At 42.6% G+C, this 27,403-nt stretch overlaps 1 protein-coding gene across 1 annotated transcript; it reads left to right on the plus strand.

The window, feature by feature from the left end:
- Positions 1 to 862: 862 nt before the first annotated feature.
- tlr9 (toll-like receptor 9) lies at positions 863 to 26,847 on the plus strand. The gene is made up of 2 exons (XM_043707663.1): positions 863 to 935; positions 22,961 to 26,847. The coding sequence occupies exons 1-2, from the start codon at positions 894 to 896 to the stop codon at positions 26,096 to 26,098; spliced, it is 3,180 nt and encodes a 1,059-aa protein (XP_043563598.1). The 5' UTR covers positions 863 to 893; the 3' UTR covers positions 26,099 to 26,847.
- The last annotated feature ends 556 nt before the right edge of the window (positions 26,848 to 27,403 follow it).

Below are 27,403 nucleotides of genomic sequence, written 5' to 3' on the forward strand. Positions count from 1 at the left end.
CTCGAGCACTCTCTTGGGAAGACAGTTGTACACTCGTGAACCTCTGAGGGGAAAGATTTTGCTTTGTAGAGTCAGAGAGAGCTACAGCACAGAAAAAGGTCCTTTAGCTCATTGCATCTGTGTTGATCAAATAGCAACCACCTAACTATTTTAATCCCCTTTTCCAGCACTTGGCTCAGAACGTGTATGCCTTGGGATTGTAAGTGCACATCTAAATACCTCTGTTTTAAATAAGAGAGTCTTATTTTAAAGCTGGGTCCTCTATTTCCAGTCTCTTCAACAAGGAGAAATATTCTGCCTCTTTTCATTTGTCAGGTTCCCCAGGATCTCATATGTTTCAGCAAAATTGCCTCTTATTTTTCTAAACACCAATGAATACAGTTCCACAACTTGTCCAAATTTCCCTCAGAGGAAAACCCCCTCACCCAGGTATCTATCAGGTGAACCTTCTCTGATTTGCTTCTAGTGCAATTATCTCCTTTCTTAAACGCTATTTTTAAAAAAAATTCATTCAGGGATGAGAGTGTCTCTGACTAGGCCAGCATTTACTGCCTGTCAACAGTTGCCCAGAGTCAAATATATGCCCGACCAGATGAGGACGGCAACTGTTTTAACCTGTTCCGGCAAATCATTTGTTTCACTCTGTGCGAGAAATGCCTCAGGAGATCAGCTTTAAAATTGCAACTGCTGCATCAACTGAGATTGTGCAAACTTTTATGACTATTTCTGAAGCAGAGGAGAAGTGAAACTCTAGCAGTGAGTTACAACTCGCAGTTGGTTCCGCAAAAGGAAACACAGCTAGCTGCACTCAATCTCATGTGACCAAATAACTACATTGCATTTAGAGCCAGCAGATCAATTTTGATAAGTTTGGACTCAAAGACAGAGCTTTCATGACTGACGAAGTTGCATTTGCGAAAGACACTGATAAAATGGTAAGTACATTTAAGATTTCATGGAGACAGTTTTTCAGTTTGGGTCAAGTGCATTGCGTGCAAACTTATTTTCCACAGGCTAGGGAAACAGAATTGGGAAAATAGCTTTTCAGCTTTGGCTAAGCTTCAAGAGAGGAAAGTAAAATTTATAGAATATGTTTATATCTCACTTATCTCTCCTTCCTTTTCCCTCTTTAGAACTTTATCAGCTCTATAACCGAATGATGTACAAATGAGGTGTTATATCCAATTTTCCATCTCTTCACAATCAGGAATGGAAACTTATCTTCAATTGTCCATTGGGTTTTGTCCTCCTTATCCCAATATTGAACCCTTATCTTCATTATGTGTAATGCCCTGTCTCTTTGCATTCATTGTTATTCATGGACCCTTCCATTCTAGTGCAAGGTTTTATGGAACTCCTAAAGGTAAAGAGTGGGTTAGAAAACTGGAGAGACACAGAGATGAAATTCCTGAGTTGGCTAGTTTGCCAATGTCAGAGCACAAGATATTAGAGTTTGAGAAACACTGATAGACTGAAGGTTGGAAGTGTCAAAGAGACTGCACAGCTTAGATAGAGGTGAGGCCATGGAGAGATATAAAAACAAGGGTGAGAATTTTAACATCGATGTGTTGATCAATAGGAAACTGATATCGAACAGTGATCATTGGGGTGACAGGTGAGTTATAGAGTCACAGAGCACAGAAACAGACCCTTCAATTTTCCATACTGACCATAATCCCAAATTAAACTTGTCCCACTTGGCCCAAATCTTTCCAAACATTTTTTATTCATGTGCTTATCCAAATATCTTTTAAACATTGTAACTGTACCTGCATGTACCTCTTCTTCTAGGAGTTTATTCCACACACCCACCACTGTCTGGGTCAAACAGTTGCCCCTCATGTCTTGTTTAAACCTTTCTCCTCTCAGCTTAAAAAAAGTCTTGAAATTCCCACCCTCGGAAAAAGTCACCTGCCATTCACCTTGTCTGTATCCTCATGATTTTATAAACCTCTACAAAGTCATCCCTCAACCTCCTAGTGAAAAAAGTCCCAGCCTATCCAGTTTCTCCTTATAACTCAAGCCCTCCATTCCTGGTAACTTCCTGGAAAAACTTTTCTGAGCCATCTCAAGCTTAATAATATCATTCCTATAACAGGGCGACCAGAACTGGACACAATACTCCAGTAGAGACCTTATTATCCTGTAAATCCTCAACATCACATCCAACTCCTATACTAAAAGAACAATGAAAATGAACATGCTAAACTCCTTCTCAACCACTCTGTCTACATGTGATTTAAACTTCATAGGGGTGGCATGGTGGCTCAGTGCTTAGTACTGATGCCTCACAGCGCCTGGGACCCAGGTTTAATTCTAGCCTTGGGTGACTGTCTATGTGGAGTTTGCACATTCTCCCTGTGTCTGTGTGGGTTTACTCTAGGTGCTCCAGTTTCCTCCCATGATCCAAAGAGGTGCAGGTTAGGTGAATTGGCCATGCTAAATTGCCCCATAGTGTTTGGGGATGTGTAGGTTATGTACGTTAGTCAGAGGTAAATGTAGGGGAATGGGTTTGGGTGGGATACCCTTTGGAGGATCACTGTGGACTTGTTGGGCTGAAGGGTCTGTTTTCACACTGTAGGGAATCTATGAATTATGTACCTGAACCCCTAGGTCTCTCTGTTCTACAGCACCACCCAGGGCCCTATCATGAATTGTATAAGTGCTACCCTTGCTTGTTTTACCAAAATGCAATACCTCGCATATATCCAAATTAAACTTCATCCACTACACCTCACCTCGTTGACCCAATTGATCAAGATCTCTTTGCAATCTTAAATTACCTTCTTCATTGCCCCCTGTCCAACCGATTTTTGTGTCATCTGCAAACTTATTAACCATAGTCTCCTAAATTGCCATGAAAATCATTTATATAAATGATACACAGATGTGGAACCACCAATCCCTGTGGAACACTGCTTGTAACAGCCTCCAGACTGAAAAGTAGCCCTCCATCAGCACCGTCTATCTCCTGCTGTTAAGCCAACTTTGCATGCGATTGGCAAGCTCACCTTGAATCCCACGTGATCTGACTTTACAAATTAGTCTATCATGTGGAACCTTATCAAAGGCTTTCTTAAATTCCAAGTAAACAACATCCACCACTCTGCCCTCATCGGTTTTCTTAGTTACTTCCTCAAACATTTTAATCAAGTTTGTGAGACATGATTTTCTTTGCACAAAACAATCCTGACTATCCCTAATCATTCCTTGCCTCTCCAATTGCATATAATTCCTATCTTCCAGAATCTCCTCCCAACAACTTACCCGCCACCGAAGTCAGACTTACATGTCTATAACTCCCAGGCTTCTCCTTACATCCCTTCTTAAACAAAGGCACAGCATTAGCCACTCTCCAGTCATTCAGCACCTCACCCATAATTATAGGTAACATAAATATTTCTGCAAGGGTCCCCACAATTTCCTCCCTAACTTCCCACAGCATCCAGAGATACATCAGATCAGGTACCAGAGATTTATCCACCTTTATATTTTCTGAGAACCCCAACATTTCATCTTCTGTCTTGTGAACTATTTTCAAAACATCAAATTTATTTCCCTGAGTTCTCTAGCCTTCATTTCTTTCCTCACAGTAAAAACTGACGTTTAATATCTCTCCCATCTCCCGTGAGATGACACAAAGATAACCACTTTGATCTTTAAGGGGCCCAATTCTTTTTTTTAAAAGATTAGATTACGTAGTGTGGAAACAGGCCCTTCGGCCCAACAAGTCCACACTGACCCGCAACCCACCCAGACCCATTCCCCTACATTTCACCCAACGCTACGGGCAATTTAGCATGGTCCATTCGCCTAACTTGCACATTTTTGGACTGTGGGGGGAAACCAGAGCACCCACGCAGACAATGTGCAAACTCCACACAGTCAGTCGCCTGAGGTGAGAATTGAACCTGGACACTGACCCGCAACCCACCCAGACCCATTCCCTACATTTCACCCAACGCTACGGGCAATTTAGCATGGTCCATTCGCCTAACCTGCACATTTTTGGACTGTGGGGGGAAACCAGAGCACCCACGCAGACAATGTGCAAACTCCACACAGTCAGTCGCCTGAGGTGAGAATTGAACCTGGGTCTCTGGCACTGTGAGGTAACAGTGCTAACCACTGTGCCACCATGCCACCCATTGCCATCAGGCTGCCCATTCTCTCTCTAGTTGTTCTCTTACTCTTAATGTATTTGTAGAATCTCTTTGTTAGGACATGACAGCAGAGATTTAGCTGAGTTTAGGATTATGACATACAGAAGATGGAAGTGCATTAGAATAATCAAGCCTAAATGTAACATAGGCATCAGCGATGGTTTCATCAGCAGATGAGCTGATGAGGTGATTCAAATCAGGTGACATTGCCAAGTTATAAACATGCAGATGTAGTGACAACATGGATTTGTAACTAGAAGATCATCTGAGTCAACTCAGACCCCAAGTTTGCAAACAGTATGGTTCAGCCTTAGTTGTTTGCCTGGGAGGGGGAGGGGGATGGAGAATGAAATTTGTGGTAAAGACCAAAGACAATGGCTTCAGTCTTCACAATATTTTGTTGGAGGAAATTTCTGTTCAGTTACAACTGGATGTTGGAGAGGTCATCTATCAGTTTGGAGAAGATGGAGGGCTCAGGAAAGTAGCACCGAACTGGGAGCACTCTCGGTATGGAACCCAACCTTTTTCAGATGATGTTGCAAAAGGGGCAGCAATAAGCAATAAGAATAAATTACCTTTAATTCTCTGGTTTTTAGCATCCTATTAACAGATTTAGATACTAATAGAATCCTTCTTTCCTTTTTTCCTAATAAACAAATGACAAAAAAGCTATTTATTTGAAAGTATACAAAATGATGATAAATTATATGTTTAATTATTGTACGAACAATCTCTAACAAGCTCTATATTCCTATATCTCTTGAAAACAAAAGAGATCAATAAGATTACAACAATTCATGATAACACAAGGGTCTCCACTTCAACAAGGTCCAACTATTTGGTCAGATAAGCCTCCTCTTTGTAATCTAATCTGTTGTTTGATGATCTGAATCTACTAATTTTATTTTTAACATCTCCTTACTTTCCAGCTTCTGTTTTACTCATAAGATCTATCCTCCAATGGCTCTTCCACAGCATTTTTCACTGAGTGAACATTGTTCCAGAGTGAACAGCTATCAATTATAGTATTTAAATTGTTTTCTGATTCCCTCCAATATAGAAAATCCCTTAAAATACTTGGCAAATACATAGCCGTACCTTTCACGTCTACCACTGTTTCTGCAGTGAAAATACTTTTATCTAGTCTTTCCATTTTTATCATTATCCAAGAAAATGGGTATTTCTTCCCACTAAAGATGTAGTGAATCCTGCTGTATTTGAATAAGCATTGAGAAACTAACTTGTGAAGCATCATTAATTTCATTGTTGACTGAAGCCTAATATTATTACTCTGGGTCACCCAAGTCTGGGAATCTGAGCATACACTGCTCTAAAATTAATTTCTTCAATGTCTTACTTATCTTCAGCCCTTCTTTAACAGTAACATATTTTGACAGAGTTGGACCAAAGGGTCTGATTCCATGCTGTACATCTTTATGACGCTATGACTCTATGAAATGGTACAAATTCTAATGCATTATCGCACTTACTGATCTACATTGTGTGCATGTAGTGGCCAAGTGGTTTAGGTAGTAGATTAGGAATCCATTCCAAGGACCCCTGTGTTGATCTGAATCTTGCTAATTATGGTCCATGTCATTAAAGTTTTTAAATAATGCTTGCTGAGCAGGGTGATTCTTATAGTGCAGTGGTATGTGCTTTCCTCTGAGCTAGGAGGCCAAAGTTCAAGTCCCACCTGGTCTAGAGGTGTGTAATAACATTTCTGAACAGGTTGATTAGAACACATCGAACCACTTTAATTGCCAGATTAACCTTCTCAGCTGATCTGCTTCTTCCTTGCTTGCAGGGATCCTTTTTTTGCTTAGATCTGACCCAATTTATCAGAATCCTATTAACATTTCCTCAGTGGGTCTGTTGATTTCAAGTTATTCCCCACTTAGTCTGTCTAATACCAAATTTTATCATTTTAGAAGCTCCTGAGACCTGAGTTTTAAGTTTGAATTCCCTTATAGTTTTACCCATTACTAATTTTTCCACTGCCTCAGGTCATTTACGTTCATTAAGGAACTACTTTCTAACCTTTCTTCACTGTTTCAACAAACCATTGCATAAATGCTGTCCCCTCCTCACTTCACTTCAGCATTGATGAAGACTCATCTAGACTCAAAAGGTTAGCTTGCTCTCTCTCCATGGACGTTGTCTGACATGCCATGATCTCCAACATTTGTTGCTTTCAGTACAGATTCCAACATCTGCGTAATTTTCTCCTACAAAACATTGCTGAGACTGTTTTTAGCAAAATACAACTAGTTTTTAACAAGACAGGCCTAAGTGAAAAATACCACATGCTGGAAGTATAATTTATCTCATAGACTCAATAATTTCCCTTCTGTATCTCCAGAAGGGTGGGTTAGTAAATTTCCAACGACACTAAGGTTGGTGGAGTTGTGGATAGTGACGAAGGATGTTGTAGATTACAGAGAGACATAGATAAGCTGCAGAGCTGGGCTGAGAGATGGCAAATGGAGTTTTTTTTTTTTTTTTATAGATATTTTTATTAGAAATTTAACATTTTTACAAGTTTACAGCAGAGAGATCTCGGTGTCCAGGTACACAGATCCTTGAAAATTGCCACCCAGGTTGACAGGGTTTTAGCTTTTATTAATAGAGGGATCGAGTTCCGGAACCCTGAGATTATGCAACAGCTGTACAAAACTCTAGTGCAGCTGCACTTGGAGTATTGTGTACAGTTCTGGTCACCACATTATAAGAAGGATGTTGAAGCTTTGGAAAGGATGCAGAGGAGATTTACTAGGATGTTGCCTGGTATGGAGGGAAGATCTTACGAGGAAAGGTTGAGGGACTTGAAGCTGTTTTCGTTAGAGAGAAGAAGGTTGAGAGGTGACTTAATAGAGACATGTAAGATAATCAGAGGGTTAGATAGGGTGGGCAGGGAGAGCCTTTTTCCAAGAACGGTGACGGTGAGCACAAGGGGGCACAGCTTTAAATTGAGGGCTGATAGATATAGGACAGATGTTCGAGGTAGTAAGGGTATGGAATGCTTTGCCTGCAACGGTAGTAGATTCGCCAACTTTAAGTACATTTAAGTCGTTATTGGACAAGCATATGGATGTACATGGAATAGTGTAGGTTAGATGGGTTTCAGATCGGTATGATAGGTCGGCGCAACATCAAGGGCCGAAGGGCCTGTACTGTGCTGTAATGTTCTATGTGCTATGTTCTATAGTTTCAGAGGCTTTAAAATTCTTCTGTCTGAATTTTTCAACCACACAGAAGTGCTGTTTTGACATCAACAGATTTACATGCCCATGACTATGTTGTTTAAAGTGCTAGGAATGACTTGAAATTCACTTCTCCTACTGTTGGGGAGTCTACCGTCACCTACTGGTCACTCAATTGTTTCTCAAATTACAAATCTGACCTGAGCTTTATATGCACCATCAAGAAGCATTTCTTTTCCTTACATATCCATCAATAGCACAACACTGAGTGTCCTTGATATGGGGCTTCTGGGCATACCCCAAATTCCCTTCAGCCCTGGAATTCTTGTTCATAGAATCAAATATTGTGTTCATTCATAGAACATTACAGCGCAGTAATGTTGTTGGAAGCTGTGTCCTGATTGCTTTGCAGTCACAAAGGCTTGGTGAGCACACATCTTCTGCTCTTGGTATCATTCCTGGCCTTGTTCTCTATGTATATCCCTGTGACCACTTTCTGGAGTCTTGCTGTTTGACATCCTCCTCTTATTAACTGGATTCCTTTCTATGCTTCACCATCCCTTTCAAGGGGCACGTTCACTCCCAGACCCACTCTCTGAGCTTTCCAATGCCTCAAATAAGTCTAAGACTCGTTGAATTCTTTCTGAGACTTCAACTTGAATAAAAGCTCTTTTGATTGCAGGAATGCATTTAAATACTTAGGGAAGGTAGAGCTAATTACGGCCCCGTCCAATCTGCAGCTAAACATTTATTGCTGACAGACTTTAGGATTTTGACCAAAATCTAATTGAGGTGGACTATATCCTTGGACCATCTGCAGCAAATTCTTAGCATGCATGCTAGGACAGATGATATTTTACAGTTCAGCTAATCTGCCAAAATATTATGATCCATTTTGCCTATTATTGCATAGATTCTTTCTTACATCCTGTTGCTAAAAGGGCTTTCCTCTGATGCATTGATAGCTTTTATATCATTATATTGATTTATGTTTTACATACTTGTGCAAGTATATAAAATGGGAAGGCAAAGACCAATTTGTATCATCAGTAGGCTATAAACCAGAACCCTGCTAACATGATGGGGGCTTGGGTTCAAATCCCACTATGGCAGATGGTGAAATTTGAACTCAATAAATATCTGGAATTATGAGTCTAATAATGACTATGAAACTATTGTCGATTGTCAGCAAAACCTATCTGCCTCACTAGTCTCCTTTCAGGAAGGAAACTGCCATGGTGTTGACACTTGACTGCTCTCTGGGCAATTAGGGATGGGTAATAAATAGTCAGGTAACACTCACATCTTGGGAAGAAATAAAAAAAATTTGCACGTGTATCCCCAAAGTCATCATGAGCAAGCTTTCGATCCCACCCTCCCACCCCACTCCATTGACAGTGAGATACCAGTGATCCTTACACTTTAATATCTTTAAGTCGTTTGTATGTAGCAACCCATTAACAGAATTAGATACTGACATCTTATCTGCATCTAACCTGTCTGTCCCTTTAAATATTCTTGTTGGTTTCTACACAATTACTTTTCATTCTTCAAAACTCAAGAGGATGCAGGGTCTGCTTCTTATCACCTTAAAGAATTCTCGTAAATTTGTCAGGCATGTTTTCCCCTTCATGAAGCTGTTTGATCATATTAAGGACTTCGAAATGCTCTTCTTTTGCATTCTTTATTACAGACTGAAACAGTTTTCAATCGCAGAGCATTCCTATAGTGTGGAAGCAGGCCATTCAGTCCATCGAGTCCACACTGACCCTCCAAAGAGCATCCCACCCAGACTCAGTCCCCAACCCTACTCCTGTAACTCCCATGGATAATCCACCTAACCTACACATCCCTGGGTACAACCTAACCTGCATATCTTTGGAATGGGGAAGGAAACCAGAGCACCCAGAGGGAGAATTCCACACAGACAGTCAGCCGAGGGTGGAATTGAACCTGGGTCCCTAGTGCTGTGAGGCAGTAGTGCTAACCACTGAGCTAACCTATGTTTTGGTGGTGATTTAACCTGAGGGTCACCACACCTCAGGCAAGAGAAGAGGTTGTGAATGAGAGCCCTTCCTGAGCCAGTGCAGGAATTGGTATTGGCATCACTCTGCATGATAAATCAACTATCCAACCAACTGAACTAACCAGTTGTGGACGTAACAGCATTATCCAGACTGACACTTCACTGCATAATGAGGTTGTGCTTAACTCCTTGGAGTTGCCATTTTCCAAATGGGACTCCAAACTGAGACTTTGTTCATCATCTCAGCTGGATGTAAGACTAGTCAGCGTGAATTTGTGCCACCCCAACAGATGGGAAAATAACTGGACTATATTTACCTTGCTCCCTTCTTAATAAAGGCATTTCACATTGGCAATTTTCCAAACCTCTGGAACTTTTGCAGAATACAAGGATTTCTGGAAGGTCATTCCCAGTGTGTCCACAATATCTGTAGCTACTCCCTTTAACTCCTGAGGATGCAGTCCACCAGGTCTGAGGGACATACTGGCTTTTAGTCCCATTAGTTTCTCTCCCTAGTTATACTTATTAGATTTATTTCCCTTGCTTATTTTGCACTTTCATTATGAAATACTTTTGGTGTAACTGCTGTGAAGACTGATGCAAAACATTTATCAACTCCCCTGCCATCATCTGGTCCCTTATTAGGTGGATTAGCCATGCTAAATTGTCTGTAGTGTCCAGGGATATGCAGGCTAGGTGGATTAGCCATGGAAAGTGTGTGGTTACAGGGGTAGGGTAAGAGGCTAGGCTTGGGTGGACTGCTGTTCAGTGGGTGAGTGCAGATTTGATGGGCTGAATGGCCTCTTTCCTCCCTGTGCAGTTTCTATGACTATTAGTAGTTTAGCCTCATTCTCTGAGAGGCCTATGTTCACTTGGGCTTCTCTCTTCCCTTTTTCTATATTTAAAGAAACTCTTGCTGTCTGTCTTGACATTACTTGCAAGTTTACCCTCAAAGTTTCTTTTCTCCCCCTTTTTTTGATTGTCTTTTGTTGGTGTTTAAAACTTTCCCAATCCTCTTTTGCAGTCAGCCACATCCTCAACTTACTTGCAAGGCTCCTTGCATTAAAATAAATGCCGTCTAGCCTTGTTGGGCCCACTTAACTTGTTTATTTTTGCACTGCCTCCTAGCTTTGTGCCATCCGTAAATTTGGAAATATTACACTGAATCCCCACATCCAGAACATTGAAATGTATTGTGTATAGCTGGGGTCTAAGTACAGGTCCTTGTGGATCCTACTAGTACCAATCTCCTAGTATGAGACCTGCCCCTCTTCCCTATTCTGTATGTTCTATCTTTTAGCCAATCCTTAAGCCATGACAGTGTTTTACTTGTGTGCCCTAATTTTGCTAATCAGCTTACAGTGGAGAACTTTATCAAAAGCCCTCTGAAAATCCAAATGTACTATGTCCAAATACTTCCCCTTCTCAGTTCTGTAAGTAATATCCTCAAAAAACTGTTGTACAGTTTTGGTCACCTTGTTGTAGGAAAGACATAGTTAAACTGGAAAGAGTGCAGAGAACATTTTTGAGGATGTTGTCAGGACTAGTAGGGAGAGATTGGCAAGGATAGGACTTTATTCCTTGGAACGTAGGAGAATGAGGCGTGACCTTATTGAGGTGTATAAAATCATTAGGGGCATAGATGGCATGAATGCATACAGTCTTTTTCCCAGGGATGAGGAATTGTTAACTAGAGGGCATAGGTTTAAGGTGAGAGGGGAAAGATTTAAGAAGGACCTGAGGGGCAACTTCTTCACACAGAGGGTGGTACGTATATGGAATGGGCTGCCAGAGAAAATGGTTGAGGCAGCTACAAGAGCAACATTTAAAAAAACTTTTGGAATATGTGGTTGGGAAAGGTTTAGAGGGATAGGGACCAAATGTGAGCAATTGGAACTAGTTGAGTGGGCACCATGGTCAGAATGGACCAGTTTGGGCCAAAGGGCCTGTTTCCATGCTGTTTTACTCTATGACTCTATAATTTCATCAAATATAAGTTCCCAATCACAAATCCATGCTGACTAGGCTGAACTGTATTACGTGTTCACTTATCCACATCCGTTATGACAACTTTGAGCATTTTTTGTACTTCTGATAAGGGAGGTAACAGTGGAAGGCAATGGATAGTGTATGCTAAAACTTCAAAAGAGGCAGCAGAGTGGAGAGAAGTTGGGGTCAAGGTACTTCTACTTATCACATCCCGAACACTGCAAAACTTTACTGATGAAATTCTAATTGTCAGTTTAGTCCTTCTTGGACATCTTCACCAAAGGGTATTGATGCCATAAGGTGATAATTCACACCATGGTCAACTCTGTGAACAATATTGATTGGAGAGGCTCTGACATAGCGATCTCTGCTGCACTTCTTTTTACTTGTCTGCAGAACATGGCCATCACTAGTTAGGTCAGCATTTATTCATCATCCCTAATTTCCCTGGAGAAGGTGCTGGAGAGCTGCCTTCTTAAACCACTGCTCCCATGTCGTGTATATATCCACAATGCCTTCAGTGAGGGAGTAGCAGTATTTAGACCCAGTGAAATGACAATGAAGGAATGGCGATCTAATTCCAAATCCAGATGGTGTGTGATTTTGAGGGAAGTTGCCAGTGGTGGTGTTCCAATGCATCTGCTGCGCATAGCCCCAGCTGGTGGAGGTTGCAAATATGGAAGATACTGGCTAAGGAGTCTTGGTGAGTTGCTGCAGTACATTTTGCAGTTGATATACAAAGGCAATGTGCCTGTGTTGGAAGCAGTAAATGCTGAAACTGTTAGATGCCACTCAAGTGGTTTCTTTATATTCAGTCATGTCAAGCCCCGTTAGAGTTGGTAAAGCTGCCGTCATCATTAAATAAGGACATATGAACTTGGAACTAGAGTAGGCAATTCAGCCCCTTCAGCTGCTCTGCTCTCTGGTACGATCATGGCTGATCTCACCTCAGCCTCAACTCCACTTTCCTATCCACTCTCCAAAACCCTTCAACCCTTTCCTAGTTAAAAATCTATCCCTCTCAAAGGGCAAAGTACAGTAGAGGAACAGGCTTTTTAGCCCACTAAGACTGCACCAATACTTTATTCCTCTCTAATCCCTGCTTATACATATAGCTATCAAATGCTTCTTAAGTGTTGCTATTGTACCCACCTCCTTTGGCAGCGCATTTCAGACACCCACTATCCACTGTGCAAAAAAACTTGCCTCTTATATCTCCTTCGAACTTACCATCTTTTACCTTAAGCCCATGTTCCCTAGTAAGTGACATTTCTACTCTGGGAAAATTACTCCTCCAACTATTTATTCTACCCATGCCTCGCACAATTTCGTAAACTTCTATCATCCTTCCCTCATCCTTCGACATTCAAATGGAAACAAACCAAGTTTGCCAATCTCTCCTCATAGCTGAGATTCCTCCAAACCAGGCAACATCCTGGTAAACCATTTCAGTACCCTCTCCAAAGTCTCCAAATCTTTCTGATAATGTAGCAACCAGAACCTTATACATTATTCAAAATGTGGCCGAATTGAAGTTCTATACAGCTGTAACATGACTTACCAATTTTTATACTCTATGCCCCAACCAATGTAGGCAAGTATGACATATGCCTTCTTAACCACATTACCCACTTGTGTTGACACTTTCAGGGAAGTGTGGGCTTGTACTCTGAGATCCCTCTGTATGTTGATGTTACTGAGGGTTCTGCCATTTAGTGTATAATTCCCTCCTGCATTAGATCTCCCAAAATATATCAGCTCACAATCGTCTGGATTAAACTCCATCTGCCATTTCTCTGCCCAAGTCTCCAGACTATCTATATCCTGCTGATACTCTGGCAATCTTCTTCACTATCTGCAGCTCCCACAGTCTTTGTGTTATCCACAAATTTACACATCAGACCATCTACATTCTCCTCTAAACATTTATATATATTACGAACAACAGAGGACCCAGCACCAGTCCCTGCAGAACACCAGGGACTGCAGCCTCACAGCGCCAGAGACCCGGGTTCAATTCCCGCCTCAGGCGACTGACTGTGTGGAGTTTGCACGTTCTCCCCGTGTCTGCTTAGGTTTCCTCCGGGTGCTCCGGTTTCCTCCCACAGTCCAAAGATGTGCAGGTAAGGTGAATTGGCCATGCTAAATTGCCCGTAGTGTTACGTAAGGGGTAAATGTATGGACCCGCTTTGGCGGGTCGGTGTGGACTTGTTGGGCCGAAGGGCCTGTTTCCACACTGTAATGTAATCTAATCTAATCTAACCAATCTAAAAACACCACTACTCACAGATCTCCAGTCAGAAAAATACCCAACATCACTATTCTCTGTCGTTTATCACTAAGCCAGTTCCATATTCATCTTACAAGCTCATCGTGGGTTCCATGTGACTTCCCCTTTCGTATAAACCTTCCATGAAGACCTTGTCAAAGGCCTTGCTAAAGTCACTGTAGACAACATCTACTGCCCTGCCTCATCAATCATTTTGTTACTTCCTCAAAGGTTTGTGAGACACAACCTTTCCTACACAAAACCGTGCTGCCGATCATGAAGTCAACATTTTTCCAAAGGTTTGTAAATCCTTTCCCTAAGAGTCTTCTCAATAATTTCCCTATCGTTGACATAGTCTCATCAGCCTGTAATTTCCAAGATTTTCCCTGTTGCTCTTCTTAACCAAAGGAACAACATTAGCTATTCTCCAGTCCTTAAAGCATACAAAGCCTGATTGCCTCTTTCCAACCTATCCACTCCACCCTCCCCATAATCACCCCCCCACCTGCATCTATCAATCGCCTTCCCAGCTGCCTTCCCCCCCAGCCCCACCCTCCTATTTATCTCTCAGCCCCCTCCCCCGCAACATTCCTGATGAAGAGCCCGAAATGTTAACTCTCCTACTCCTTGGATGCTGCCCGACCTGCTGCGCTTTTCCCATGCCACACATTTCGACTCCTTAAATTTACTCAATGTCCCAGTATTTGCTGCACACTGGGATGGTGAATTCCACAGATTCGTGAGTCTTTGAGAAGAGTACTTCCTTTTCATCTCACCTTTGAATCTGCGACCCCTTACAGTCATCGGGTCAAAAAACCATACAGCACAGAAACACACTCCTGTCCAACCCGTCCATGCCGACCAGGTTTCCTAAACTGAACTAGTCCCATTTGCCTCTATTTGGCCCAAATCTCTCCAAACTTTGCCCATTTATACACCTGTCCAAATGTCTTTTAAATGTTGTAATCATCTCTACCACTTTCTCTGGCAGCTCAATCCAAACAACTGTGTGAAAACATTGCCTCTCAAGTCCGGTTTAATTCTTTCCCTTCTCACATTACACCTAAGTCCTCTAGTTTTGGACAACTTTCCTAACCTGGGGGAAAGACTTTGGCCATTGACTTTATCCATGACCTTAATTGCCCTGGAGAAGGGGCAAGTGAGCTGCCTTCTTGAACCATTACTGCCCATGTGATATAAATACCCACAATGGTTTTAGGGAGGGTGTTCCAGGATTTTGACTCAATAACAGTGAACATAGAACATAGAACAGTATAGCACAGTACAGGCCCTTCGGCACTAAATGGTGTGCCAGCCTTTTATCCTACTCTAAGATCAGACTAACCTATGTACCCTTAATTGTACTAATTTCCATGTGCCTATCCAAGAGTCGCTTAAATGTCCCTAATGTCTGACTATACTACTACTACTGCTGGCAGTGCATTCCATGCACCCACCACTCTCTGAGTACCTAACCTACCTTTGACATCTCCCCTAAACCTTCCTACAATTACCTGAAAAATATGCCCCTTGTGGTAGACATTTCCGCCCTGGGAAAAGGTCTCTATCTATGCCTCTCAACATCTTGTACACCTCTATCAGTTCACCTTTCATCCTTCGTCGTTCCAATGAGAAAAGCCCTAAGTCCCTCAGCCTTTCTTCATAAGACATGCCCTCCAGTCCAGGCAGCATTCTGGTAATTCTCCTCTGCATCCTCTCTAAAGCTTCCATTTCTTTCTTATAATGTGGCGACCAGAACAGAACACAACATTCTAAGTCGTCTAACCAGGACTCTATAGAGCTGCAGCATAACTTCAAAGCCCTTAAACTTAATCCCCCAGCTAATGAAACCCAACACACCATAGGCCTTCTTAACAACCTTATCAACCTGGGTGGCAACTATGAGGGATCTATGGACATAGACCCCAAGATCCCTCTGTTCCTCCACACTGTCAAGAATCTTGCCTTTAACCCTGTATTCTGCATTCAAATTCAACCATCTAAAGTGAATGACTTCACACTTTTCCAGGTTGAACTCCATCTGCCACTTCTCAACACAGTTCTGCATCCTGTCAATATCTCGTTGCAACCTATAACAGCCCTCTACACTATTCACAACTACAATTACCTGAAAATTATGCCCCTTTGTGATAGATATTTCTGCCATGGAAAAAAGTCATTGACAAACTTACTAACCCACCCTTTCACTTCTAGATCCAAGTCACTTACAAAAATCACAAAGAGCAGAGATCCCAGAACCAATTCCTGTGGAACTATTGGTCACCGACCTCCAGGCTGAATACTTTCCATCCACCACCACCCTCTGTCTTCTATGGGCCAGCCTATTCTGTATCCAGGCAACCAGATATCCCTGTATCCCATGCTTCCTTCCTTTCTGCATGAGCGTACTATAGGGAACTTTATCAAACGTCTTGCTAAAATCCATATATGCCACACCCACTGCTCTACCTTCAGCAATGTGTTTTGTCACATCCTAAAAGAATTCAATAAGATTAGCTTCCCTACAGTGTGGAAACAGGCCCTTTGGCCCAACAAGTCCACACCGACTCTCCGAAGAGTAACCCACCCAGACCCATTTCCCTCTGACTAATGCACCTAACACTACGGGCAATTTAACATGGCCAATTCACCTGACCTGCACACCTTTTGGACTGTGGGAGGAAACCGGGGCACCCACAGGAAACTCACACAGACATGGGGAGAATGTGCAAACTCCACACAGACAGTCACCTGAGGCTGGAATCGAACTTGGGACCCTGGTGCTGTGAGCCACCGTGCCACCTTTTATAGAATCTGCTATTCAGCCCATCAAGTCTGTACCAACCCCCCAAAGAACATCCTCCCCAGACCCATCTCCCACTTTATCCCTGTAACCCTGCATTTCCCATGGCCAATCCACCTAACCAGCATATCTTTGGACTGTCAGAGGAAACCCACTCAGAAGCAAGACCTGCCCCTCACAAAGCAATGCTGACTATCTCTAATCAAACTATGCTTTTCCAAGTAATCATAAATCCTGTCTCTCAGAATCCTCTCCAATACTTTGCCCATCACTGATGTAAGATCTGGTTTGTAATCCCAGGATTATCCCTATTCGTTTACTTAAATAAGGGAATATCATTTGCCACCCTCCAATCATCTGGCACTACCCCAGTAGACAGTGAGATGCAAAGATCATCGTCAAAGATGCAACTATCTCTTCCCTCACTTCCCATAGAAACCGAGGGTATATCCCGTCTGGTCCAGGGGATTTATCTACCCTTATGTTTTTCAAAATTTTCAGCACATCCTTCTTCCGAACATCAACCTGTTCTAGCATATCAGTCTGTCTCATGCTGTCCTCAGAAATATCAAGGTCCCTCTTAGTAGTGAATACTGAAAAAAAGTATTAATTAAGGTCCTCCCCTACTTCCTCTGACTCCAAGCGCCAGTTCCCTCCATTATCCCTGATAGGCCCTACCCTCACTCTGGCCATCCTCTTGTTTCTCACAAGAGTGTAGAATGCCTGAGGGATTCTTTAATCCTACCTGCTAAAGCTTTTTCATGCCCCATTCTGGCTCTCCTAAGTTCCTTCCTGGCTACTTTGTAACCCTCTAGAGCCCTGTCTGATCCTTGCCTCCTCAATCTGAAGAAAGCTTCCTTCTTCCTCGTGACTAGATGTTTCACATCCCTCATCACCCAAGGTTCTTTCACCCTACCATCTCTTCCTTGCCTCAGTGGGACAAACCTGTCCAGCACTCTCAGCAAGACCTTCCTAAACAACCTCCACATTTCTGTCATGCATTTCCCTGACAACATCTGTTCCCAATTTAGGCACCCCAGTTCCTGCCTAATAGCATTTTAACTCCCCCTCCCCAAATTAAGTATTTTCCCATACCGTCTACTCCTATCCCTCTCCATGAATATTGTAAAGTTCAGGGAGTTGTGATCATTGTCACTTAAATACTCTCTCACCAAGAGATCTGACACACTGGCATGGTTCGTTGCCAACTCCAATATGGCCTCTCCTCTAGTCAGCCTGTCTACATATTGCATCAGGAACCATTCCTGGACACACCTGACAAAAACTGTTCCATCTAAACTATTTGAACTAAGTAGGTTCCAATCAACATTAGGGAAGTTGAAGTCACCCATGACAACAACCCTGTTACTTTGACACATTTCCAAAATCTGCCTCCCAATTTGCTTCTCCGTGTGTCTGTTGCTATTGGAGGCCTGTGGAAAACTCCCAATAAAGTGACTGCTCCTTTCCTGTTTCTTACTTCCACCCATACTGACTCTGTAGACAAACCCTCCTCAATGATCTCCCTTTCTGCAGCTTTGATACTATCCCTGATTAGCAATGCCACTCCTCCACCTCTTTTACCTTCCCCCCCATTCCTTTTGAAACATATAAATTCTGGAATATCCAACATTCATTCCTGACACTGTGATATCCAAGCCTCTGTAAAGGCCACAATATCATCATTCCAAGTACTGATCCATGCTCTGACTTCGTCACCCTTATTCCTGATACTTCTTGCATTAAAATAGACACGCTTCAACCCATCCCACTGACTGCACCTTACCCAATGAAGTGCCTATCTCTCCTCACAGACTGCCAGTGTCTGCCTGTTCACGACCTACTCCATTATCTAATCTGTAGCTCAGGTTCCCACCCCCTGCCAATCTAGTTTAAATCCTCCCAAAGAGCTCTAGTAAACCTCCCACCCAGGATATTGGTACCCTTCCAGTTCAGGCACAACCCGCCCTTCTTGTACAGGTCCCACATTCCCCAGAAGGTATCCCAATGATTCACTTATCTGAAGCCCTCCCTCATACTTTAGCCCTGCAGCCACATGTTCATCACTCTCTCTCTGTTCCTAGCCTCACTAGCACATGGACCGGTAGCAATCGTGGGATTACTAGTCTACTCATCCTGCCTTCTAGCTTCCAACCTACCTCCCTATATTCTCTTTTCAGGTCCTCCTCCTTTTCCCTACCTATGTCATTGGTACTGATGTGTACCACAACTTCTGGCTGCTCTCCCTCTTAAGAATTCTGTAGATGCGATCCAAGACATCCCTGACCTTGGTACCCTGGAGGCAACACATCATCCGGAAGGAACAGCATTGCAAAATATTCCATTCCGCTCCTGGTGGTCAGGCTTTCTAAGTAAGGAAATGAATTATTTGCAACAGAATTCCCAGCCTCTGACCTGCTCTTGCAGCCAGTATTTGTTTGGTTGGTCCATTTCAGTTTCTAGTCAACAATAACTCCCCTCCCCATCACCTTCAACCTTCCAGGTTGTAGATAGTGGGGGAGTTCAGTGATGATAATGTCACTGAAAGTCAAAGGATATTAGCTTCAGAGGCAAACAGTGAGCTGAGAAAGTAGCCCTCATCTCAGTAAGCTCAGCTGTTTGATTCTGCTCCCCTCTTCCATCTTTCCAAACATTCAGACCCAAAAAGGTCTTGGCAATCAATGATTGTCTCCCAAAGTAAATACTCTCTATCTATCCTGCAGCATGATGTGGAGGTGCCGATGTTGGACTGGGGTGTAAAAAGTTAAAAATCATGCAACACCATGTTATAGTCCAATAGGTTCATTTGGAAGCACTAGCTTTTGGAGCACTGCTCCTTCATCAGGTAACTCATCTACTGGACAAAGGAGCAACATTCCAAAAGCTTGTACTTCCAACTAAACCTGTCAAACTAAAACCTGGTGTTGTATGATTTTCAACTTTATCTACAACATGCCATGATTTTGTGCTTAAAGTAGAGGAGGGGCAAGTATTTTTTATGAAAAGGCCAGTAACTACATAACTCTTTTGAATGATCCCTCAAACACCAATAAATAAAGTCATCACAGTTCCACTCTATTGTGTGAGACAGACAATAGGATGGCGTTTAACCCAAGGGCCACCATGCCACATGCAAGAAGAGTTACCACCTTCATGGTAACCTCAGAGTGTGCTGGAATTGAACCCACACTGGCAATATAAACCAGTCATCCAGCCCACTGAGCTAGCCAGAACCAATGACCATATTGAAAACAGGGCCAATTAGGATCCTGTGTGCACAGCATTGTGAGGCTGCAAGGAACAGCAATGATATTACTGGCTGCTTCTCCATTCTTTTGTGAAATACCCACTGTACTGATACATTCTCCACTGGATAGATGGGCCATCATTCTGCAATCTAATTTTTAAGTGATGCTGTTTGGGAAGTAACTATCGTCCCAACAGCAGGGCAAACTCCGCCATGCTTCTTGAGTCTAATCTCAGATTGTTACAGTGCAATGGAAAGCAGTTGGGTCCATCATGCCTGACCCAGTTCTAATACCTAATGCCAATCTCCTGCCTTCCCCCATGTCCCTGTCCACCATTTCTGTACAAATAATTATCCAATGCCGTCCTGAATGCTTCAATTGAACCTGTCTCCACCAAAGCAACTTGATGAGTGAAAACGTTACATTCTCACATCCTCCTAGATTTGCTCACGCATTCTCATTCTTTTCTTAATGTCTTAAATAGTGCAACATTCCCGCAGTACCACAATGCACTGAAGAGGTGTCATTAGCTGATCAGACCCCTCAGCTTGGTCTTGAACTCCACAATTTTCTGATTCAGGGTCAAAGACACTATCAATTAGGTAAAAACAATGACTGCAGATGCTGGAAACCAGATTTTGGATTAGTGGTGCTGGAAGGGCACAGCAGTTCAGGCAGCATCCGAGGAGCAGCAAAATCGACGTTTCGGGCAAAAGCCCTTCATCAGATTTATTCCTAATGAACTCGCACTTCAAAGTTGCTTTGTTCAGCAACGCTACCGAGGACCTTGCCATTAAGTGCATAAGTCCTATCCTGATTTGCCTTTCCAAAATGCAGCATCTCACGTTTATCTACGTTAAACTACATCTGCCATTCCTCAGCCCATTGGCCTATCTGAGGTACCTTCTTCGCTGTCCACTACACTTCCAATTTTGGTGTTATCCACAGGAAAAAGACAATGTCACAGGAAAAAGACAGTGTTGTCAAGGAGATCGCTGAGATACAGGCTATTAGACTAGATGGGATTAAGGTTCATAAGGGGGAGGTGTTAACAATTCTGGAAAATGTGAAAATAGATAAGTCACCTGGGCCGGATGGGATTTATCTGAGAATTCTCTGGGAAGCTAGGGAGAAGATTGCACAGCCTTTGGCTTTGATCTTTATGTTGTTATTGTCTACAGGAATAGTGCCAGAAGACTGGAGGATAGCAAATGTTGACCCTTTGTTCAAGAAGGGGAGTAGAGATAATGCTGGTAATTATAGACCAGTGAGCCTTACTTCTGTTGTGGGCAAATTTTTGGAATGGATTATAAGAGATAGGATTCATAATCATCTAGAAAGGAATAGGTTGCTTAAGGGATAGTCAACACAGTTTTGTGAAGGATAGGTTGTGCCTCACAAACCTTATTGAGCTGTTTGAGAAGATGACTAAACAGATGGATGAGGGTAAAGCAGTTGATTAGATTAGATTAGATTACTTACAGTGTGGAAACAGGCCCTTCAGCCCAACAAGTCCACACCGCCCCGCCGAAGCGCAACCCCACCCATACCCCCTACATTTACCCTTTACCTAACACTACGGGCAATTTAGCATGGCCAATTCACCTGACCTGCACATCTTTGGACTGTGGGAGGAAACCAGAGCACCCGGAGGAAACCCACGCAGACACGGGGAGAACGTGCAAACTCCACACAGTCAGTCGCCTGAGGCGGGAATTGAACCCAGGTCTCTGGAGCTGTGAGGCAGCAGTGCTAACCACTGTGCCCCATATGGATTTCAGTAAGGCATTTGCTAAGTTTCCCCATGGTAGGCTATTACACAAAATACAGAGGGGTGGAATTGAGGGTGATTTAGTGCTTTGGTTCATAAATTGGCTCATGGAAAGAAGACAGAGGGTGGTGGTTGATGGGAAATGTTCATCCTGGAGTTCAGTTACTAGTGGGGTACCACAAGGATCTGCTTTGGGTCCACTGTTGCTTTGTCATTTTTATAAATGACCTGGATGAGGGCATAGAAGGATGGGTTGGTAAATTTTCGGATGACACTAAAGTCGGTGGAGTTGTGGACATTGCGTAAGGATGCCGCAGGTTACAGAGGGACATAGATAAGCTCCAGAGCTGAGCTGACAGGTGGAAAATGGAGTTTAATGTGGTAAGGTATGAGGTGATTCACTTTGGAAGGTGCAATGGGAATAAAGAGCACTGAACTAATGGTAGTGTAGATGAGCAGAGAGATCTTGGTGTCCATGTGCATAGATCTCTGAATGTTGCCACACAGTTGATAGGGTTGTTAAGAAGGTGTACAGTGTGTTAGCTTTTATTGGTAGAGGAATTGAGTTTCGGATCCACGAGGTCATATTGCAGCTGTATAAAACTCTGGTGCGGTCGCACTTGGAGTACTTGTACAGTTCTGGTCACCACATTATAGGAAAAATGTAGAAGCATTGGAAGGGGTGCAGAGGAGATTTACCAGAATGTTGCCTAGTATGGAGGGAAGGTCTTATGAGGAAAGGTTAAGAGAGACTTAATAGAGAGAAGAACGTTAAGAGGTGACTTAATAGAGGTATACAAAATGATCAGAGGATTAGATAGGGTGGACAGTGAGAACCTTTTTTCTCGGATGGTAATGGCTAGCACGAGGGGACACAGCTTTAAATTGAGGGGTGATAAATATAGGACAGATGTCAGAGGTAGGTTCTTTACTCAGACAGTAGTCAGGGTGTGGAATGCCCTGCCTGCAACAGTAGTGGACTCGCCAACATTAAGGGCATTTAAGTGGTCATTGAATAAACATATGGAGGATAATAGAATAGTGAGGTTAGATGGGCTTTAGATTGGTTTCAAGTCGGGGCAACATCAAGGGCCGAAGGGCATTGTAATATTCTATGTTCTATCTGCAAATTTACTAACCATACTTCGTATGATGATTAAAGATCAATTGACTTCTGGATTAGAGTCACGCTGGAAAAGCACAGCAATTCAGGCAGCATCCGAGGAGCAGGAAAATTGACGTTTCGGGCAAAATCCTGATGAAGGGCTTTTGCCCGAAACATCAATTTTCCTGCTCCTCTGATGCTGCCGGAACTGCTGTGCTTTTCCAGCACCACTAATCCAGAATCTGGTTTCCAGCATCTGCAGTCATTGTTTTTACCCCATCAATTGACTTCTGATTGACAGAGAGAATCAAATCACACAAGAATGTCATTTTATAAGAAAAAGAATTTTAAAAAACGTTTATTCTCATTTTACTTTACTGCAGGATATTTGCAAGAATCGTTTGAGAGAATTACTGCTTGTCCTTCTTAATTGCATCGTCACCCATTGTCGTTTTCCAAGCTTCCTGCCATGCGATGGTCTGTGGCTGTCCAGACTGATTAATTGCAGCCACAGGGGTTTAATATCAATACCTATAATCAGATCAGAAAATGCAACCACACTGCTGCTAAATTTTAATTCACTTCAAGAGATCAAGAAAGAATCTTTTTCTGGTGTCCCAAACCTTGAGATACTTGACCTGAGTTATAACTGTTGTCCTGGGAAACTCCGGTCCCCTGGTGAAAAATGCAAACTGACCATTGAACCCACAGCATTCCTCCACCTTCGCAAATTGAAAAAGATCGACCTTACAGGAAACAGTCTGACGAGAATTCCACCATTGCCTGCAAACCTTATTGACTTGAGGTTGATCCTCAACAATATCATCAATCTGCAGTTTAGCAACGTCTCCAATCTGGTAAACCTGGAGGTTCTGAATATCAGCAAGAACTGCTATTACCAAAATCCATGCAACACCTCAATGACTATTGCAGAGAACACATTTAAGAGAATGCACAGGCTGCACATACTCGAAATGGACTTCAATAACATGAAAGCTGTGCCCAGAGGTCTTCCGCGGTCATTGACTAGGCTGAGTCTCTGCGAGAATAAGATTCAGCGCATTTCAGCAGAGGATTTTAAAGGTCTCGTTGATTTGGAGCAGCTTCTTCTGGCATGGAACTGCCAACGATGCGATCATGCCTCCCAACCCTGTTTTCCTTGTAAAGGCAACAAACCCATCGAGCTGTCTCCTGGAGCCTTCCACCCCCTTAGAAAACTGAAGCAGCTCGTGCTCAGAGGTAATTCCCTTCGGAAGCTTGATGCCCAGTTATTCCACTCTCTGGGAGGTTTAACCGAACTTGATCTGTCAGACAACTTCCTTGCCTATGAAATTCAAAACGCCACATTTTTTGCAAACCTCCACATGCTACAAGATCTCAACCTGATGTATAACTATGAACCTTACAAAACCTTTGATCGCCTGGTCTTACCTCCTTCTTTTGTGAACCTAACTTCTTTGAGAAAATTTCAGATTGATGGGTATTTCTTCAGCAAGCTAGATCAGAGAGGCATACACTCTCTGCTCAGGCTCCCCAATCTTAAATCCGTAAACTTCCGAATGAATTTCATAAAGACTGTTGACTTGAAACTGTTTGAAAATATAACGACATTGAAATACATTGGACTGTCGGAAAACAAAGTGTCATTTTCAAGGCGGACCTCCAAGTGGTACGGTGATGAAAATAACAGAATTGAAGAGGACTCCACCAGCTATCAAGAGCGACAGATTTCTGAGAGAAGAAGTGAAGGTGAGAATAATGAGCATGCCAATACTAAAGATAGATTTTCCTTTCAAAGATGTTCTTCTTACGCAAAGACTTTTGACTTATCATCCAACAACATTGCAGATATTAAAGCCGAAGATTTTGAAGGATTGGAAGATGTTGAATGCCTCTTGTTGTCTTCGAATTATCTGACACAGACGCTAAATGGCTCTCAGTTCAACAAGTTGAAAAAACTGAAGCACTTGGACATTACTCACAACAGAATTGATTTTTACCATGGCAAGGCATTTTCAGAGATCCCATTGCTCGAGACTTTAGATCTCAGTTACAACAGTTACACTTTTGAAATGAAAGGGATGGGGCATAATTTCAGCTTCATCAATATGCTCCCTTCTCTCAGGTACTTAAGTCTAGCCCATAACCAAATAGCTCAGCGGGTGTCAACTGAGCTGCACAGCAACTCTTTGAATGCATTAGACTTTAAGGGCAACATGTTAAGCTTAATGTGGGAAAGTGGAACAAACACATACTTGAGTTTCTTCTACAATCTTCACAATTTGACTTTCCTGGACATCTCGGAAAATAAGCTGATGACTGTGCCCCCAGACGCAATGGTTCGATTCCCGTCAAGTCTGAAAGAGCTTTACATCAACAAAAATCAAATCAACTTTTTCAACTGGGACAATCTGACAGTGCTAGTCAACCTACAGCTTCTAGACTTAAGCAATAATTTACTTAATGGCTTGCCTAAAACACCATGTCACTTCCCCAAGACATTTTCCAAACTTGTCCTGCATCACAATTTGATAATGGAACTTCCCAGTGCATTTTTCTCCAAAGTCAAGGCGATGCGTTATCTTGACTTAAGCCATAATCGTATAAAAATATTAAACGAAAATAGTTTTCCCTCTCAGTTATTGGGAGGTTTGGAAGTGTTAGCTCTGGCCAATAACCCTTTCAGTTGTACGTGTGATGCTGATTGGTTTATTCACTTTATCGAAGACACTAATGTGTCATTGCCAGAGCTCACTACAAGTTGGAAATGCGAGTTTCCAGAATCGCAACAAGGAATGAGCATTCTTTCAACAAATCCCCTTTCCTGCCAAAAGGTTTATGGAAGCATCAGCTTTGTCTTGTCTTTTCTGCTAACAGTAACTTTCACAGTCCTCCCAATACTGAATAAGCTGTTTGGTTGGGATTTCTGGTATGCCTTCCATGTCTGTGCTGCCAAGTTAAAAGGGAGTGCAACAATCGACCAGGAAAATCTGCACTACGATGCATTTATAGTTTTCGACACCACGTGCAAAGTGGTCGCAGACTGGGTTTATGATGAACTGGTGGTCAATCTGGAGAAGAAAGGCCTACACAGTTTCAGGCTCTGTCTTGAGGAGAGGGATTGGATTCCGGGGAAGTCATCAATAGAGAACTTGTATGACGCCATTTACCAAAGTAGGAAAACAATCTTTATACTGACAAACCCTTATTTTGTGAGTGGACAGTTAAGACAGGCTTTCTTCATTGCACATCAGCGGCTATTGGATGAGAAGGTTGACGTCATTGTGTTGGTCCTTCTCGATCAATCCTTGAGAAAGTCAAGGTATCTGCAGTTACGCAAGAGGTTGTGCAAAGCTTCTGTCTTAAGATGGCCCCACAATCCATATGCGGAACCATACTTTTGGCTCAAATTTCAGAAAGTATTGACCAGAGACAACAGGTTGCAATATGATCCAAATTTTAGTGAGAGCTTTTTGCCCTTTGAATATAATTTACAAAGCATCTTGTGGCATAATCATTAAGTTGAAGAACAAAGCATAGTAACTTGGTAATAAGATTTCCACTACACTTTGGTGTTAAGATAAGCTTCCTGAAGTTCCAGCTCTCATTTTAAGCTCCTGCGAACTTCCGTGCTGCCCTTTAATGTGGACTCACCTAATTAAGGAAAGAGTTTCTTCCAAAGTGTCTATCAAATACTTTGATCATTTTAACTTGGCTCATGAATCACACGATTCAAGTGGAAAGGGAGATTTTAGAAACTAGGACCAAATTTCCATTGCCAGGATTGGGGTTGGGACAAAGGCAGGAGATGATAATCATGTGCCAATGTTATACGTCAGGATGTTCCACCTCCAATCTCACTCCTGCTGATTTTCCCGGGAGTGGGAGGAGACCAGTAGAATTGAAGAACCCCATGTTGTTAATTGAGTAAAAGCAAAATAGTGCAGATGCTAGAAATCTGAAATAAAACCAGGAAGCACTGGAGAAACTCGGCAAGTCGGACAGCATCTGCGGAGAGAGAAACATAAGAGTTTATCTTTCGAGTCCACTAAGACTCTACTTCAGAATCGAAAGGAGCTGAAAAATGGTCGTTTTTATCCTGCTGATAGAGGGGGAAGGGGAGCGAGTGGAACAAATTCTGAGAGTGCCCAGAGCAGGAGACAAGGGGCATGTTAATGGTTTTAAAGGAGTGATAGAGATGTAGAATGGATGTAAATGGAAATGTGAAAAGGAGAAAATGGGTCTCCTGTGCTGACAGTAAATTGAATGAGACCCAACTCAATATTACATTGAGCCTTAGAGGCTGCTATGTGCATAGACAAAAATGAGATGTTGCTTTTCAAACTTGTGTTGAGCTTTGTTGGAACACTGTAGCAGGCCCAGGATAGAAATGTTACAATGGGAACAAGGTGGTTTATTGAAATGGCAAACAACTAGCAGGTCAGGGTCATCCAGACTGACAGAGCGGACATGTTCTGCAAACTGAACACTCAGTCTGTGGTTCTTTTCATCCATGTAAAGAAAACTGCATTGTGATCTTCAACTAGATTGGAGGGAAGTATAAGCAAAACATTGCTTCAAGCGCAAGGTGTTTCGGGGCCTTGGACGGTGAATGGGTAAGTGTCACACTTCTGCTATTGCACGAGTAAGAGCCATGGGGGAATGAAGAAGTGTTGGAAGTGATAGGGGAGTGGACAAGGGTGTCACAGGGAGCGTGATCCCTGCGGATTGCTGAAAGTGGAATGGAAGGGAAGTTGTGTTTGATGGTGGCATCCTGTTGCAGAAAAGGTGGAGGTTGATCCTTTGAAAGTGGAAGCAGTCAGGTG

Source organism: Chiloscyllium plagiosum, chromosome 18 (assembly GCF_004010195.1).
Source record: "Chiloscyllium plagiosum isolate BGI_BamShark_2017 chromosome 18, ASM401019v2, whole genome shotgun sequence".
NCBI classification, from domain to species: Eukaryota; Metazoa; Chordata; class Chondrichthyes; order Orectolobiformes; family Hemiscylliidae; genus Chiloscyllium; species Chiloscyllium plagiosum.